Source organism: Syngnathus acus, chromosome 9 (genome assembly GCF_901709675.1).
Source record: "Syngnathus acus chromosome 9, fSynAcu1.2, whole genome shotgun sequence".
NCBI classification, from domain to species: domain Eukaryota; kingdom Metazoa; phylum Chordata; class Actinopteri; order Syngnathiformes; family Syngnathidae; genus Syngnathus; species Syngnathus acus.
In genome coordinates, this window is record NC_051094.1 from 5,265,900 (window position 1) to 5,284,251 (window position 18,352).

General features: G+C 41.9%; 1 protein-coding gene across 2 annotated transcripts in view; it reads left to right on the top strand.

The window, feature by feature from the left end:
- si:dkey-215k6.1 (transmembrane protein 132B) overlaps positions 1 to 18,352 on the top strand; it is a 75,000-nt gene that overhangs the window by 46,251 nt on the left and 10,397 nt on the right. For both annotated transcript variants that reach the window (XR_005098692.1, XM_037258096.1), the window contains exons 5-6: positions 7,731 to 7,917; positions 15,115 to 15,258. Coding sequence is in view for 1 of the 2 variants with exons in the window: in XM_037258096.1 (XP_037113991.1) it covers positions 7,731 to 7,917; positions 15,115 to 15,258 (331 nt within the window). In the remaining variant the exon portion in view is untranslated. The remainder of the gene's footprint in view (positions 1 to 7,730; positions 7,918 to 15,114; positions 15,259 to 18,352) is intronic.

Consider the following 18,352-nt stretch of genomic DNA (forward strand, 5'->3'; position numbering starts at 1 on the left):
TTTCTTTGGCGGGGAAATGCCGACTGTTGAAGTGAGTGCACAGTTTCAGTTTGGATGCTTGATTTTCTTTTAAGGGGACGCTTGGTGTTGGGGGTGCGCCAAATTGTGGGGCAGCAGGTGCAACCCTCTGCAATTTATGAAACTCATTCTGCCTTTTCTGCTCATTTTCTCTTGCCGTCATTCCCACTTTGGCTTTCCGCCGACACTCATTTTTCATCAACGACTAATAGACTGTGTGCGCGTGTGTGTGTGTGTGTGTTGTGTGTGTTTTCAATTCATTCAGGGCTAAGTAAGCTGCATTTAGAATCCCCCCCCCATGAATCAGATGAGTCGGACAAGTTGATTTTCTCGGTAATGTGTGTTTTTAAAAAAAGTCTAATCTTTGCGAGTCGTCATGATTCAATCCAAAGAAATTAGTGTGCCAATGTTCCTTTTTGTTGGCAGCGTCATTCTGGGAACGCAGACGAGCCAGAGTGTACCAACAATATGTAAGATTTGGCCTGAGCTTACCTGGCGTCACATCAAAATAAGTTGTAGCATTACAATAAGTGCAACGAAAACTCAGCTACAATGCCGTTCAATTTATTCATAGGAAATCATTTGATGGTGATTACCATAATGAAATTCACTTCATTGCCAGCGATATTTTATGTTTAAAAGGTGGGCGCAGCTGCATCTAGCTAATGAAGCGCCAACCACCAGGGGGCGAACAAATGGTTAAGACTTCATTAAGCTTCCTATTCATTTAGTTGGTATATTCAAAATTCTTGGGTCATGTTTTGTCCTCATCGTTGTAATCCGTTTTTTTAAAAACTTTCATTCTGTACTCACAACTTCACGTATTGTTTGTTGAAATGTAGTGCAGTAAAAATACAGACGTTTTCTCCAACATAATCAATAGTTGTGATCAATAATCGAAGAATCATGATTACCACTACTCACATTTTAGCTTACTGTCAAACTAAACAGAAAATTACACATTGCATATTCAAAACAAGTATCCACTAGCATGACGCTAACACGTAATGCAGAGCGTCATGGGCGGGCTGACAGACAGCACGTATTTGAACACAATTGGTTGAGCAACACATAATATAACGATACTTACAGAAAATATATTCTTTATCCTCTGTGAAGAAAACAAATATTACCGTAGCTTCTGGGGTCTGTTGTAAAGGTACTCAATGTGTCTGCATCTGTGTGACACTCCCCCCGCCCCCAGGAAAAACATTAGTTTTACTCTCCGTGTTTGCCGTCACCTTGCCCCACGCCGTTGTTTCTCATCTCGGATTGATGTCACTTTCTCCCGCTCTCATCTGAAACGCCGCTTTGACACAAATGACCCGGACACGTATCACAATTTCAGTCTTGTTGGAGGAAACATCCCGCCGGGGCACGGCGGGCCGTATTAAAAGCCCGTTTACGGCCTCGTCTGGCCGTCGTAAAAAGATGTACAGTAAAATTTTATGGACATGCGGCTGGCTCGCATTCATTAGCCGCCGGGATTCTTTGCGTTTAAAGAAGACGCGGACAAGAATGGCTTGTTGTGGAAGGACGACTCCTTCCTCCAAGACCTCGTCTAGGGAAGCGCACACAACTAATACTGACAGAGCGGCAAATCTACAACAACGGGACAAATGGCGAGACATTACGGCGACAGGTGACCCTGAGCTGGAAAACTCTTCCGGCGAACGTAACATTTATGATCTCGGCGAAGGAGGCAGCCTACGGACGCAAAAGTGATAAACACGAGAAACTTTGGAAGATAACTCAAATCCGTATTTGACAAGATTGCGAGGAAATTCACGCTACCACGGACACGCTTGAACAAATTCTAAACGCCGTAACAAAACTAGCGTCCGTGTTCTGTACACAATTTCCGATGCGGTTTTTCAGACCGATAAATTACTTATGCCGAACTAGCATTGTCATCTGACTGTTCCGTTTGCAGACATAACATATGTACATGACAATTGTTTGTCTTTGTAATTTTGTTGTTCATCTCTTAAATCGCTAAGCTAAAGTTTAGCACTCAGCAGACTTGAATTCCACCTTGGACCTTTTTTTTTTTTTTGCTTCTTTTTGCTTTTTCTTCTCTTGCCAGGCGCCCTCGATCGCCATGATTGACGGGGTCACTGGTGCTTCACACTGCGACCGCTCCGCTTGCCATCTAACACGAGCACTTCTTGAGGGGCTTTCTGGGTGATCTTGGGGCGTGTTCCCAGCTTGCCATGTTGCCTCCCAAGCTCCCTTAGCCAAACATTAGCATAAAGGTATCAAGCCCCGCCTCCATACTTGCTGTCAACTAGCGAGCGAGGCAGGCAAGCAGCACTGGGCCTTGTGGGAGTTTGACTTGCTTTATTTATCTTTTTAAAGGGCCGGCCGGGTAGCCGGGCGGTCGGCCTGGCTGACAGGCAGGGCTTGATACCTGGCCTGATTCAGTCACTGCGGCCCAGTGCGCTGCTATACGCTATTAGCGGCTAAATATACACAGGGACAAGTCCCAGCACACGCGATCAAACGTTCATTTTTAAAAACATAAAGTAAATATATATATATATATATATATATACGTATATATATATATATATATGTGTGTGTGTGTGTGTATATATGTATGTATGTGTATATGTATATATATATAGTGCCTTTTAATGTTTTTTGAGGGGTCCCTAAAAAGCTGTTGGGTGGTCTCTTGAGAATCTTCTAATTGTCTCCTGTGGATGCTCATCTTCACCTCTTTAGCATATTTGAATAATATTTTAATAATGTGCTGCCGTCGACTCTTTTGTGTGCAAACGGCTTCTCGGCTAACTGCTGTTTTTCACTCTATTTGTTGTGATAAATGACTGTTAGATGTAATTTCCCCAGGATCGTATCTCTCTCAGGAACACGCACACGCGCACAATCGCCATAATTAGACTGTCCGATTAATAATTCATTATTACCTTCTTTTTTTGAGCGCCATTTGGAATTACTCTGTGTGGGGTAGAACAAAAACCTGAAATACTGAAAGTGATTCTTCTTTTCCAAGGATATATTCAATTGAACCATTACCAAAAAAATCCAATGGAAGAACGGATGAATTTTTGAACGTTTTATTTTAGAAATTCAGTCCCCAAAGCTTCACGCCAATCACTAGACTGAAAATGCCTTTTTTGGCTTATTTCCAGATGTCGTTAGAATTGTTTGAAAATCCCAAAGACATTTCGATTTAGGAGCATACAATTTGCTCGACTTATTTGTCATGAGTGAAGTACGGAGAGAAATAAAAAGCTCAAGGAGTCACGCTCAGAAAGACACGAGACGGGCCACCTCCCATTTTGGTTTCATTTTTCACCGCAAGGCAAACCCCGCTTAAGGATTTGGAAGCTTCCTGCTGAACCTCTGATTTGCTTTAAAGTCAATTTGGATGGAACACGAGTCAGCGTAGCCTAAGCATGACGCCGCCAGCGCCGGTGGACTTTGGTGTTATACATTTATAAAATATACATTTATAGGGAGCGGGGGAAACAGCGGCTAAGTAAACGCGTTCCCGGCAGCAAGGCAAACAAAAACGATAAAAATGAAACGCGCAGCCGTAAAAGCCGACTCTCATCTCACCGTAATGACCTTTTTTCCCCGCCGTGCGCGTCTTGGAAAGAACACGTCGAAAGAGACGGCAAAAAAGGGGCCCGCAAAGCGGCGTCTTGTCTTCTCTTCTTTTGTTCTTTCTCCAGACGGCAGCGGCGAATCTGCGACGTTCACTCCAAAATAGATTGCCACAAAAAAGGAGAAACGAGAAGCTCGCACAACTTTTTGACATGTTTACAACTTTGGAATACAAAAAGTTGGCTGCCGTACAAAAAGTGGCAACCGTCATCTTTGTTTTCTAGAAAACATCTGATATTGTCCACAAATGTAATAAACTGTTTGCCCTCAAAATTATAACCTTATTCTCCATTTAAAAAAAAAAAAAAAAAAAGAAACCTGAAATGATTTTCTTTTGAACATTTTGGCCTGACCTTGCTTAAAAACAACATTTTTCTCCAGGAATTGGATTCCCTGGTTCAAAGTTGGGCCCAGATTCTGTTAAGTGACGACAATAATGAAAATAATTATAATAAAAATAATAATAAACTGAAGTAATCAAAAAGCAGTTTTTTTTTGGTACAATGGCTTCATCATCGTAACAAAACTCTCCTTCCTCCTTCCCGTTCCGAATCCTAACAAGTACTTTCTCCATCTCCTTCCATTGTTTTTCCAATTTCTTCTTTATACCCCCCCCCCCCCCCCCCCCCCTACATTTTCATCTTTGCCATCCCAGCACCCCGCCGTGCTCGCAAAAGCTTTCGGCTGCATTTAAAGAAAAAGGAAAATCGCAGTGGGAGATGTTTGATGCACGCACACGCACACAGTGGCCTTGCCCTAAAAGCATTTACATGTTGCATGTCGGTCGGTGTGTGTGTGTGAGTGTGTGTGTGTGCGTACGTGTGTGTGTGTGTGTGTGTGTGTGTGTGTGTGTGTGTGTGTGTGTGTGTGTGCGTGTCACACTCGCTAACGTGTACAAGGGCAGAGGGGGACGAGTGCACGTGTGCGTTTGTCGGGGGCTGGGGGGGGGTCTCTGCATGTCGTAGCATGTCTGATGAGCCATAAGCGTCACAAGTGGCTGGACGGTGAGGAGGACATTAGCTGGCCTCCCGCTGTTACATTTTGTAGCTCGTCCTTTTGTGTGCGACAAGCAACAAAAAAGGAGGAGGATATGGCCGGCAATCACAATAGAACACAAATCCAAGACACATGCTGGAATCTAACTACAAGCAGTTTTTAGTGCGTACATTGAAATAACTTGGGAGGTAGGTAGGTGGTTAGTTGGTAGGTAGCGGTATCGTTGCTTCGTTGGTTTGTTGGTACATTACATTGCACTGGAAGGAGGCGGGGTCGCTGTTCTACTCACTATTCTACTGTGTGTGCGCATGTGTGTGTGTGTGTGGGGGGGGGGGGGGGGGTTAATGCATGTCCTTCACTTTCTGCAAGATCATTCCTCAAATGTCCACACTGTCCTTTACGCGCAAGCTGACAACTCAGAGACACACTCGCACACGCACACACGCACACAGTATATATTTTACATGCATGTTGGCTTCATTTCCATGTAAAGCGGCTGTTGTGACACCCCTGCTGTGTGTGTGTGTAACATCACTCACACACTCCTACGTGCACAACGTGCAACATAGTGTGTGCATGTTTGTGTCCTTTCACTCTGACACGCTTGTGTTAGCACAAACTGACAAGAGGCCCAGCGTGGCTGCGACCAGCTGTGTCACTCGCACACACACACACACACACACACACACACACACACACACACACACACACACACACACACACACACACACACACACACACACACACACACACACACTCATGCATGCACACACACGCATATACACACACACACACACTGTTGTGTGACCGTGTTGTCGACTTTTGGTCCCGAGTGATGTGGTTTTACCTTCTTGTCTGTTTATTGTCACCAACACACCTGTGACAGCCCTGTGCAGATGTGTGTGAATTTCTGTCTTAAAAGTTGTAGATTTGATATTATATATTAAAAACAAAAAAATTAACTTCAGTCTTGATGCTGATTAAATGCTCACAAATTAGGTGGGAGTGCATTTATGCCTTTTTATTCTTTCATTTTTTTAATAGCATGTGTTTTCATCTGGGAGATTTTTGTGAGTTTTTAATCATCGCGATGCTTTTCTGAGTCATTAAACGAGTGATGGAAATGCTGAAAAACGATTAAAATTTCAAAAATACCATCAGTGTATTTGCTAATTACGATAACACTTTTTTTTTTTCAAACACTTTGACATTAAAACTTGTATTTCTGCCAACTGATCATCTGGGGGCAGTGAAGTGCTAATCATCAGAGCAAATTGTCTCGATAAATGCATTAATGATCTTAAAAAAAAAAATCCTAATCAATTTTACCTCATGGAGCGTATCTGTTGTTATCATGCCAGAATATGTAGTTTCTCTGTGTTAAAAATATATATGTATATTCTGGTGTCTTTATTATTCTGGAGCTATTGTGACAATGCATTACATAAATAAATGTATCGTACGCAACCTTGTACGGTGTTGTTAGCATAGCAATGTTAGCTTGCAGTGTAAAGTTGTCATGTACATAAATGTCGCTCGAGCGTTGGCTTGCCTTCCAATGCAGTATTATTGTAGCCCTGTTAGCTGTTAGCATACCATTGTTAGCTCAAATTTACACCGCTTCCGCAGATGCACATTTAACAAGTTTTTTTACGTGAGGAAATGGCAGGCACAGATAGCAACCATCTTTCATTTTCTCAATAATTTTTTTTAAAACTCATTGTGTATAATCCAGCTGATCACTTGTCATATGTTTTGGAAAAATGAATTAAACTCACATTATCGTTTGTAATTGCACAATGTACCGCTACTTTTCTGATCCGCTTACCCTCACGCAGGTACTATTTGAAATTATGCTAATGTCTAAGTTTTCTTAAAGTACAAAAAGGTATGGTATGCTGGCATTTTTGACTCTACGGCATTGTATCCCTTATTGCGGTAATTTCTATTTATGAGATGGATTTTAGCAGGTAAAAAGAGGACATAAAGTGACAGTTAAAGCGAAACGTTTCAATCCCGCTTGTTTTGTGCTATCGATATAACGATAAAGGCTGTGATTACGCTCGTGAAGCTGTTCAAATGTGCCGTTAAGTTATTTGACTCCTGCTCCTGCCCCCACACACGCACGCACACACACACACACACACACACACACACACACACACACACACACACACACACACACACACACACACACACACACACACACACACACACACACACTATATGGATATCCAGCTGTGTTATCATCAACGTTCTTGTCACTTTATGAATAAGTTGACTTGACTTGAGCACTGAGGCACAGCTGCGAGAACAAATCAATGAAAGCGTTTACTGTCTGTATTTTTTCCCCTTGGATTTAATGACGCAAGAAGAAAAATAAGTAGACAGAAATGTTCGCAGGATGTCTCAGAAGTGTTAAAAGCAGGGGCAAATTGCACTTGTCTGTCCGTATGCTTGCAGGAGAAGTCTTGAGGATGGATATAAGATCAACAAGACTGTATCATGTTTGATAGTTGGAAAGTTATTCTCACTTCATAGTGAAAAAAATACTGTAGATAGAAGATTGTAATTTCTTGACTGTAGCATGTTGTAATTATACCGTGTCATTGTTTAAAGTCTTGGTTATGCTCAACAGGAGTTAGCTCCCATTGTTAGTCAAACGACCAAAAGTGAAAGAAAATCCTCCCGATGGGGAAAAAAAAGTTTCTTTGGTATGTTAGCAGGCTACTTCCTGGTTTGGAGACCATTACATTTTTTAAAATGTTTATCATTATTCTTGGGCGAGGGGAGCGTCTATTATTTTTGAAACACCAAAAAGCACAAAGAAATTACACATGAAAAAAATTGGTATATATTTGTTCACGTTACTTTGCAGGCTATTTCCTAGTTTGTGGAATGATGTCAGTAGACTGTACCATCTTTGGTCCTTGGGCGGTGGGAGCACTTCCCTTGTTACAAAAAAAAAAATACACAAACAAACCCTACTAACCAAAAGAAAGTCTGCCTGTCTGTTAGTAAACAGGCAAGCGCCCTGGTTGCGGATTATTACTAATGGAATCGTACTGTTTTCCATCCGCCAGGTTGGAGCGCCCGTCTTACGAGGTGATGCAGTTGGACTTTGAGGTGGACAACGTGATCACCTTGGCCCCGACCCAAACTCTGCACTGGAGCGTGGAGTACGCGTCAGGAGCGCCGGCCTCGGCCGAGAAAGTCTCGCACCTGTACGTCAGCAATGCCAACATCCAGGGCATCGTCCCACTTGCGCAGGTGAACTCTTCTCTTTCCGTTGTCTGTTTACCCATCGGATCCTGATCCTTTTCTATACCTCCATCATCTTCTACGCTTAATGTGTAGTTCATTTGTCACGACAGCTCCTCCTATTTCTTATTCATCCTCCCTTTCGATACCAAATTTCTCACTTCCTCTTCTCCTAGTATTGCCGTTTTCCTGATTGGTTTTGATCTCGGGATCAGACTCAGGATCATTTCTTGATTGAGTGCGTCTTATTCTACACTAAGCCATTCTTCCTTCTCTACCTAGCGCATCCCCTACTTCTTCCTTATCTGGCATTAATGTTTCAACAAACGGTGAGCTGTGACATTAAAGGAATTCTTACGTGCTTGTGGATTAGAACAGCCATTTCCCGTCTGCCCAGAACAAAAATGAGAGCTTGGGGGGGGGGGGGGAAAGAGCATCCAGCTGCTCCAGATGCTTTTGAAAGCTCGCTCTCACTTCCATTAGCGCCAAGCTAATCCGGCCTACTAGCCCTGGTGAGAAAAGCCAATTTGGCGTGGTGGGCATCTGCCTTGGCTGCACCCCAGACAAGAACAAGACTGCGCTCTGTGCTCCAAAACAAGCAGAAAGGCCAATCTCACGTTTGATTTCTTTAAGTTGCCGTTTACGTGCGTAAAAGCGAAATGCGATAACACTTCAAACGACAATGAAAAGTATGTTGGTACGTTATCGTCGCGATAGTCATCCATCCGGCCATCCTCATTCATCATTCATTATTACTTTTTCATGTCATTAGAAAATCCATCCATCATTTTGCGAGACAGTTGTTATTTTCTTGACATCCTTTGCTATCAATCCACCGCGGTGCATGTTGGTCAGTTGCTGTGCCAGTCTGCTGTCGGGCGGCCGATCCGTTTGTTGGTAACTGTCACCGGGGCCTGTCTGTAAGACAGTGAATGTATTGTCGGTCTTTCGGTCGGTCCGTCGATCAGCCAGTAGGTCCGCAAGGCAAAGCAACTTTATTTTCTGTCTGTCAGTATGTTCACTGCCAACCAATCTCATCTTATCAGATGTGATTCAGTCAGGTATTCAAATTATTTCTCACAGAGGAAATAGATTATTCAAATAGACATAATGGAAATATGCACATCTTCTGTAAAAGGAACACGGTCAGGATGTGTCTCCCAATGCCTGAAGCTAAAACAAGGTAAAGAGCAGCCCGCTTGTTAGCTTGTTAGCGGGGTGGGGGCTACGCTACATCAAAGCCAAGGGAGGTCAGGAAAGGATGTGCTGATGTTTCAGCGCATAAATTGGATCAGTAATAATGTTCTGTGATGTCTCCGACCGCCGCCATTACGCGTCCTCGTTCGCTCCCCGCCGCTAAAAGTAAAAGCCTGACCGTCCCACGGGGTCTGAGAGGGAAGGAAGGAATAAATGCTGCTCTTGTCGGCCATCTTTTATTTATTTGACGTCGTCTGACTTGTTTGTGCTTCTTCGCTGCGCTTCGAACAAAAGTGCCCTCGCAGAAGTTGGAATCTAGTTCTGTCTTTATACACCACTTGGAAAACATTTGGCAGATTAGGTTTTGTTAGAGTGGTACTCACTCTAACTTATTTGCAAGAACCACACGGGAGACAGTATGCCCATTGAGCACTTGCAAGTGGAGAGGTCGTTCGTCACTGTGCATACAGCGATGATCGAACGAAGTCTGACTTTGGATTCTTGCAAGAGCATATTTATTGAGAGAAGCAAGGTGGGGGTGAGATTGGAGGTTTGGTGGTCACCGCAGCAACTGGTTAATCAGTGTGGAGGGTCCCAGCTCATTGTGTTACAAGGTTGTGGAAACAGAAACTAGTGGAGCATTTTAGATGACTAACTAAGCAAGAATGTTTCCACACCATTTGAAAAGTTTCAACAACTAAATGGTTAAACTTTTCAGAGTCAAGGAAAGGTAAAAGGTTTAAACAAAGTTAATAATTCTAGTCTACATTCCAACATAATCATACGATCAAGATAATTTGTCAACCCTAACACGTTTGGGCGTAAAATTGGCAGATTAGGTTTGGGCGTGAAATTTCCAGATTGTTCTCTTTTAGAATTAAAGAGTGCAAAGTGAAGACTGGCTCAGTAGCTTGTTGTGCAAGCGCCGCCCACTGACGAGCCGCCATGTCACAATTTTTACTTCATGCTATGATAATGTGAACGTGAATCCCTGACCATTTTTAAAAAAAAATCTGATATTCGCCAATTTATGAGCAAGGCATTTTGATTTATTTAGCAACACAACATGGTATTGAGCAGCCTTTTGTATTTTTTTGTGGATTTGCATCCATGTAACTTGTCATTAGGTGAAAAACATTACCATTCACGTGACTGCTATGTTAGCCTCTTGGGCTAGCCACTGGCTACAAGCTAGCTAGCTAGATGGATAGAGCACTGAGCAGCAGCGGTGCCGCGCTAGCAAATCATTTGGTGATCTAACCCCCCAATTCCAACCCTTAATGCTGAGTGCCAAGCAGGGAGGCAATGGGTCCCATTTTTAAAGTCTTTGGTATGACCCGGTCGGGGTTTGGACCCACACCCTTCCAGTTTTAGGGCGGACACTCTACCACTAGGCCACTGAGCTTCAAGTCTTTGTCTGCTACCTGCCATTGACCCCCCCTTACCAATTAATCAACCGCACGAGTGACAGTCTTTCTACGCCCGTGCGACTATGTGGGTCAAGGAGATGCGCTTGCTAACGTTCATTTCCATAGCCAGCGTATGCCCATAGCAATTAGTCCTGGCGAACAGCACCACAGAAGAAGAAGCATGGAGGGTCAGCACAGGGGCTGACGTTCGCTAGTGAACGAGCATGAAACTAGGAAACATTTGTCCCACTTTGGATTTATTTTCGAATGGGACATGAGGTTGGACTCAAATGCATCTCAAAAGTCATAAATGAGCAGAATCGTAACTTGTCACACAACAACAGAAATCATGAATGAAACGTACACACAACATACCGGCAAATAAACATTGCGCTGCGAACTGGCAACGCCATGTGGCCATCCAACCTTGTGTGACAACATGGACAAAAGTTATCGGTTTCCTTAAACATTTTTGAGAACCTAGTGAAGAGGGACCAACAGTAAAATTGCATTTACGCTCAACATGATTTTTTTTTTTATATTTTATTTTGATTTCAATTTCTTACCATTTTCCAACCAAAATGTGAGCCATTCCAATGCGACGGCTACGAAAGTGAGATCAAGACTATAGCGAAGCTGCGTTTCCATTGGCTACTTTCTGCATTTGGGTGAAATTAGTTGGTACGACTCTCAAGTTCACCACAGTGCACTTGTGCAGTACATAAATTGTACCTGTCCCAAAAACTCGCTAACACCTCCACCTCTACACCCTAACTGCTGTACCTAATAAAGCGACCTCTGTGTGTGTGTGCGTGTGTGTGCGTGAGTGAGTGTATGAATCACTTGTTTGACATCTCAACATTTCTGTGCCCATAAAAAAATTGCAATTGGTCTTTTAACAAGCTGCACATCAGATTTGCTCACGCGTACACCGCCACTGACTTTACTGCATATTAATGCCGTGTCATGCCGTAAACAACACACACACACACACACACACTCACACTCACACTAAAGGCACGAGCCGCCATATGTTCAGATGGCTTCACATCTCTCCGCATGGCCGCACACAAATTAAAGCACTTTTGATTTTATTCTTATTATTGTCCTTTTACGAGCGTCTCTGACTTATTTGAGTGGCGAATATGAGAGAGGAGGAGCCAGAGAGTGAGTGAGCGCGCGCGGCACATTGACGGTAAATCAAGCAAACGAATCTGCAGGATAAACGGCCCTGAGACGGGAGGGGTGCAAATGTCTCACACTTGTGTGATAAAACAACCTTTAATAGGCTGCTTTTATGTGGACCGCTGGAAGACTAAGCAGATACATTTTCATGAACATGAAAGTCTACACACCCCTGTTTGAATGTCAGATTTATGTCTTTGGAAACAAAACTAAGATGAAGTTCAATCATGTCATGTGACTTAAATTGAAACAGCAGTCAGGGATACAAAAAAGAAAAACTCAGACTGGAATTGTGAAGAGTTCCGGCTTCTGCTAAAATTTAAAAATTACACACACACACACAAAAAAAAAATTGAAATTCAGCCTCAAGTTTGTACACTTAGCAAGGCAGTCTTTAAATTGGAGCCTAATTATTTTCGGTTTTTACCTTGGAACCACTGTTGCCGGTCTTTTGTTGGATGTTACTTTACTTAGCTACACGCACACACACACACAAAATTGGATATGTCCGCACAAACGCTCATTCATGCTGGAAAACACTCAAACCTCGGTCGCCCAGGTGACCAAGCGTCTTGTCCGAGCTGTCCTGGAATAATATCAGACTTATCCTGCTCTTTTTTTACTGTCTCGAAAAGAAAAAAAACATTGGCCTTTGAATGAAATATGGGCATTGGCAAGTCTGTCGAAACGTTTGTTGAGCACCTGTATAGTTTTTGCCAGATAATTTCAACCTCAATCGCTGATGCTTGTCCCAATACTTTTGCATTGGCAACCATGCAGAATTGTGAGTGTGTTGCTAATCTGGTGTGTTTGGAGACGCGACAAGACACCGCCGCCTCCGCCTTTAGTGGCCACTGGGTGACATCAACGTGCACTTGCAGCCTGCAGTCATGATCGCGACAATGTGGATGCGATCTTATCTGCGCATTTCATCTCATGACTAACCCGCGCGTGCACGCGAGCGTGTTAGTCATGTGATGAAATGCTCATGCACACGCTTGGCGGGTAAACATTTCTCTTCCCACTTAGCCTGCAGGCAGAAACTTTTGCTTGATATCTTCTCTCATCACTTTTTCTTGTCTTATTGTCTTTGTCATGCTTTTAATCCTCTTTAATCCCTGCTGGCTGCCCCCCCCCCCCTCATCCTCCCCCTCACCTGTTTCTCAACCTCACCTGCTTCCTGACTACTAAACATTCTACAGCCTCCATTGTCTTTCAGGCTGCATAAAATGTGTAATTTGGCATCTTTAAATCAGCAAATTGTCTTCGATTATTTTGCAAAAACACTTATTTGGGGCTCTATGAGTTGTTGCTGATGTCACAAAACAAAGCAAAATGTTTTCGTGTTGATCCAATGAGAAATTCAAGGTCTGATCACTGAAGACTGAAATTGCCCAAAAAACATTTGGGGGGTCTTTGATTCAAAGTTGTTTGTATTTACAAAAATACATGTAGGATCTTTGAATTCCTAAATCATCATTGATATTTACAAAACATCATTTGGGGGGGGTCATTGATTGACATGAAGCAGGACCGATTTGTGGAAGCGGCACACTCAATTTTCCCTTTATTTTTAATCACGAGCATGTGTGTGCGTAGGGATAAATCCCCCTTCGCAAGCATGGTGCCATCTTATGGAGATGGACGCCGGCAGGTCGGCAAGCGTCTAATCGCAGTCCTGATTACAATCAGCATTTGGTCTCCAGTATTTGCCCAAACTTGTACCTTTTAGTTTGAGCGTTGGAATCGTTCATTGATTCAGCAACAAACTAATCCGTTATCAAAATAATTCACAACTATCATGATCATCGATTAGTTGTTGAGAGACATTTCATCCTTAAAACTTTCAACCACTCAACAGTTAATCTGTTTCCTTGAAAGCAGACTCCTTATCTTGTTTTTTTTTTCTTGTTTTTTTTCTTTTCAAAATAATTCATTTGCAGACATCTGCTTTGACTTCTCAGGAACATTTGCTGATTTTGTAACATTTTAGACCAATTCGGTAATCCATCCATTCATGTTCATTCATTTCTCTCCGCCGTCAATTTGAAATAATGTTCTGTTTTTGAATGAATGGACAAAAATTGTTTTTCGATCTAAATCATCAGTTACCGTTTTTTTCCGTGTATAATACGCCCCCATGTATAATACGCACCCTAACAATGGCATGTTGATGCTGGAAAAAAGCCTGTACCCATGTATAATACGCACCCAATTTTTTTTTTTTTTTTTTTATTTTTTTTAAATTTTTTTTTTTTTTTTTTTTTAAAGTCCCAATAATCGTCACACACGCAGGGAGGCAATGGGTCCCATTTTTATAGTCTTTGGTATGGTCTTAACTAGGCTGGATGTATTTTTTTTGTTGGCGTTGATTTCTCCGACTGCCCGTAAAGGCACCACCGCGATCAGATGAAAAGAGAGGAAAGTGACGTGCGGACATGTGAAAAAGGCGGCTCTGTATGGGAGAGACGTTGAAGAGGAATAAAAACACCCTTGGAAACCAAAACTTGCCCCTCGTCGTGACTCGGAGCCGCAACAAATGTTTCGGATTTGTGTAGGGTACATTGTGACAGCAAACGAGCAGGTGATCGAGCAAGCGTCTGATACGAGAGCATTGCGTTCGTATGGAGCGTGTTTGAAGTGAACAGCAGAGACGAAAGGAACAAGGCAAAGTGTTGTGAAATAAAATATTACCTGTAATACGCATTTTGTTATTTGCTGATTGTATTAAACTATCACATTCATTGTCAGTCAAGAAGAGAAGAGGACTATTATCCCTTCTTTGACGAAATGACCAGAGCACAGTACAAACACACTATTGTTCTTTCGGTATTTATTCAACCCACATTCTTTCACAACATGACAAGAAGAGAACAATACATAAATCAATACTCGTACCAGTACCATGATTTTCTTAAAAAAAAAAAAAAAAAAAAAAAAAAAAAAAAATTAAATTAAAAAAAAAAATTTAAAAAAAATTGTACCCATGTATAATGCGCACCCCAGATTTTAGGACAATAAATTAGTTAAATTTTGCGTATTATACACGGAAAAAAACGGTAATTGGAAAAAGAAATCAACAAAATAATTGTTTGGAAAAATAATCATTAGCTGCAGCTCGAGTTAGGGCTATCAAACGTGCCGATCAGTAGCAAATTCCAATGTCCTATTTTTTAATAAATGGAGAACATTGTTTTTTTTGGATCTAAATGACCAGTTAATTGAAAAAAAAAAATCTACGAAATAATTGATTAGAAAAATAATTAGTTAGGGCTATGTGCCGATCACTAGCAAATTCTGACTTTTTAATTTCCAAGCTTTGGCTCAAATTAAGCGGAACAAAATATGGAGCATGAAGCTAGAATGCGTACATTGACCAGGAGCAATGTGTCATTGAGATGCGTGTGTTGGACAGGACACGGAGGTGTTGAACACGGCCATCCTCACCGGGCGCCGGGTATCTCTGCCCATCAAGCTGGTGACGGTTGGGTCGGACGGCCAGGTGAGGGAAGTGGACGACGCCATCAGCTGCAATTCGGCCGACGTTCACGTGCTCAAGGTAAGTGTCTTTGATGTTGACCAAAATGCGTCTGATAGCTTCATCAAAGACCAGATTAAGATTTTTTGAATCGTCTTTGAATTTTGTGTGGTCCAACACAATGCACATTGAGATTTTCTTCAATTTTTACAAAACATGTTAGGTCATTTGAAGAGTTGTCTTGGATATTTCTGAAAACGCACTTGATGGGTTCATCTAAGTAAACAAAATCTATGTTACTTTGCAAGCTCGCAATAATCAAATAAAAAAATGTCTTTGTTTAAAACAACAAACACAAGGTTTGTGGAAAACATTTTTTTTCTTCTCGTGGCAAGTAAACCAGATCTCATCTTTAGTCTTCCTAATCTCGCCGAAACCTCCTACTTTGTGGTTTTAATTCACTCTGAGCAGCGGAGCGTTTAATGGCTTCATTCATTACGCTACTCGTCTCCTCGGGAATGATGATGATGACGATGATGACGCCAATTTACCAACCTTGGTTAAAAAAAAAAGGGCCTCGTTTGCCAAATTGTGGCTTTGACAGCTTCGTGTTCTTGCTCATTTTTGTGACTGCGAGCTCTTGGTTGTTCACATCACCCAGATTTTTAACTCAAAATTGTCTTTAATGTTTTCAAAAATACGTATTTAACGTTTATCATAGACCCTCAAATGTCTTTGATGTCTTAAAAAAAACAACTAAGAATTGGCTTTGTTTATAAAAACATTGACTGATATTTTTGTTTGACAAATGTATGCTATGTTGGTTTAAGATTCCAATTGTTCTTTATATTTGCAGAACAATGCATGCTCAATTTGTTAGAATAGATTTAGTATGTGTTTATAAAATTATCAACATGACTGCAAGATTGTAAGTCATCTTTGATGTTTTCACGAGCCAATATTCAACATCTGTCTTCAATGAGATTTGTCTTTGTCGTTTACAAAACCCATAGAGAGTCTATTCATTATCTCAAGTCTAAATTGTCTCTGATGATTTGAAAACCAATTAGCCTATATTTGCTTCGATACCAACTCCTAACTGTCTTTAGTTTTAGAAACCATGAACTTGACAAAATTCTCCTTCACCATTGACATGCTACATTTGTTAAAGGCTAAATGGTTTTTGAAGTTTGCAAAATTCTCTCCATTATCCTTATTCTTTTAGGAATCAAAGAATCTATTGGCTCATGGAAAAACAGCCTTTTTTTTTTCTTTTCTAGACATGTCACTTTTAAACAGTTTTATGAGGAGGCTCGTTGTTGTTTTTAGCTCATTCTTGTGATTGGTCGCTCCCCACCATTCCCCTCTTTAACAACAAATCCCATGAAGAATTAGAGCGTCCACAAACACAAAGTTAAATCTATACGGGCTATAAAGCCGGAACGTTTATGGCGCACAAATGTGGCAAATTCATCCGGCTGTAAAACTTTAAAGTGGCGGCGGGCGACGCTAACGCGCATGCTAGCCGTCGCCGCCGCCGAAACACTAAATGAATCAAGCAGAGGAATGCGCTTGCTCGCCAGGCCAAAGATAGAAGATTGATTTCTCCGGCGCGGCATCTCCTTTGTCCTCGGGAAGCGCAAATGAAACGCACCCTCGCTGTGACACTTTCAATATGGAGACAATTTCCTTGCGCCGACCGACGGGAGCCCGCTGTTTAAGTGTGATCAATAACTCCGGCAACGGAGGGCACTCATTTCATTGCGTGTCTTTGAGCGTGTCTTTCAGCCTGTGTTTGCTGCTCTAGATTGAGTCCACCTTTTCAACACGCTCACAAAAACATTTCTCATGTTCAAAATATTCTACTATCCCTATGATGGCTACAGAAATGTACGAGAAGGGTCTAAATACTTTTTGGTCTTGAAGCGACGTGTTGGTTTCTTGGCATATTGAGAATTAAAAGCCAGAAGTCTTCTCTGTAAGGAAAGGGTTTTATTACAAGATCTTGGGCTGTTACAAAGTCAGTTATAGATGATCCTAAGCAAGAGCGCCCTTCTTCTCTTTTAGACCTCGTTTCATACTCTCAAAAGGGCGTTAGCGTGAGTTTTTTGGCGGTTGCTTGCAATCCTAATATGGTTATGATGTTTCATCTATTGACGCTGATTGGTTACATGTTTTTCAAAATAACTGGCTTCTGGTGAGCAAATTTACGTGCGAAAACAGGGTGACACAAACATCCTTTGTTTGGGGAAACATCTGCGCTTTTGGTTAGAGATGTACGTGTTAGAGATGTACGTGTTAGTTCTTGCTTCCAAGAACTTTAAGCAGTTTTTTAACAGACTCTGTGAGTGTATGGTGAGATCTAGAGGAAGTGCTGGTAAGGTCACTTAGGCTGTGTCTGCAAGTATAATTCCTGTCTGCTGAAGCAAGTATCATAGCGTCAAGCACTTTAAACACATATTCAGTCTTCATCAAAACACATCGGCCCCCCCCCCCCCCCCCAAAAGAATTTTTCTCCCCAAAATTAGTCTTTCCGGAAAACCACGTTCATCAAGTTTATAAGTAGAAATGTCTCGTGATGTGAAGGGCAAGCTTTTTGCGCCCTCATTACTCGATTACCCGTATTTCCTCTCGCATTGTCGCAATTTGATTGGATAATGTTTGTGCGTTCCTTAAGAGGGCTGTTTGTACGCGAATGGACACAAGGGTGATTAAGAATTGATCTGAGCGACATTTAATAAAGCACACACGCGTGACCTTTAAACACACGCGTGCGCACCTTGTCCTTGGAAATTGTGTGTGTGTGTGCCTACGCGCACTTTTGCTGACTGCTACAGTATAAATCACTGGAGGAAGGCCTCATCAAATTTGCATGAATTGCACTTTTTCCTTGTTTTTATTAAATATTAGGCTTAATTTTGTATTGTGCAAGGGAGGTGCTTAAAATTACACAAAAATGACAACATTTCAAGAAAATCATTTACCGATTTGTCTTCCTTTTTGTTTCTCTTTTGCAAATATTTGTGTTTGTCATTCCCCAAGCAACGAGTACCCCGCATCTCTTCGGCACAAGGCGACTCTATATATGGTTTTCCATATTTTTAGTATTAGTGAAGCAGGGCTTGACTGTATTTCAAGTTGTTCTGATCACTTCTATAGTGGGATGGGAGGGGGG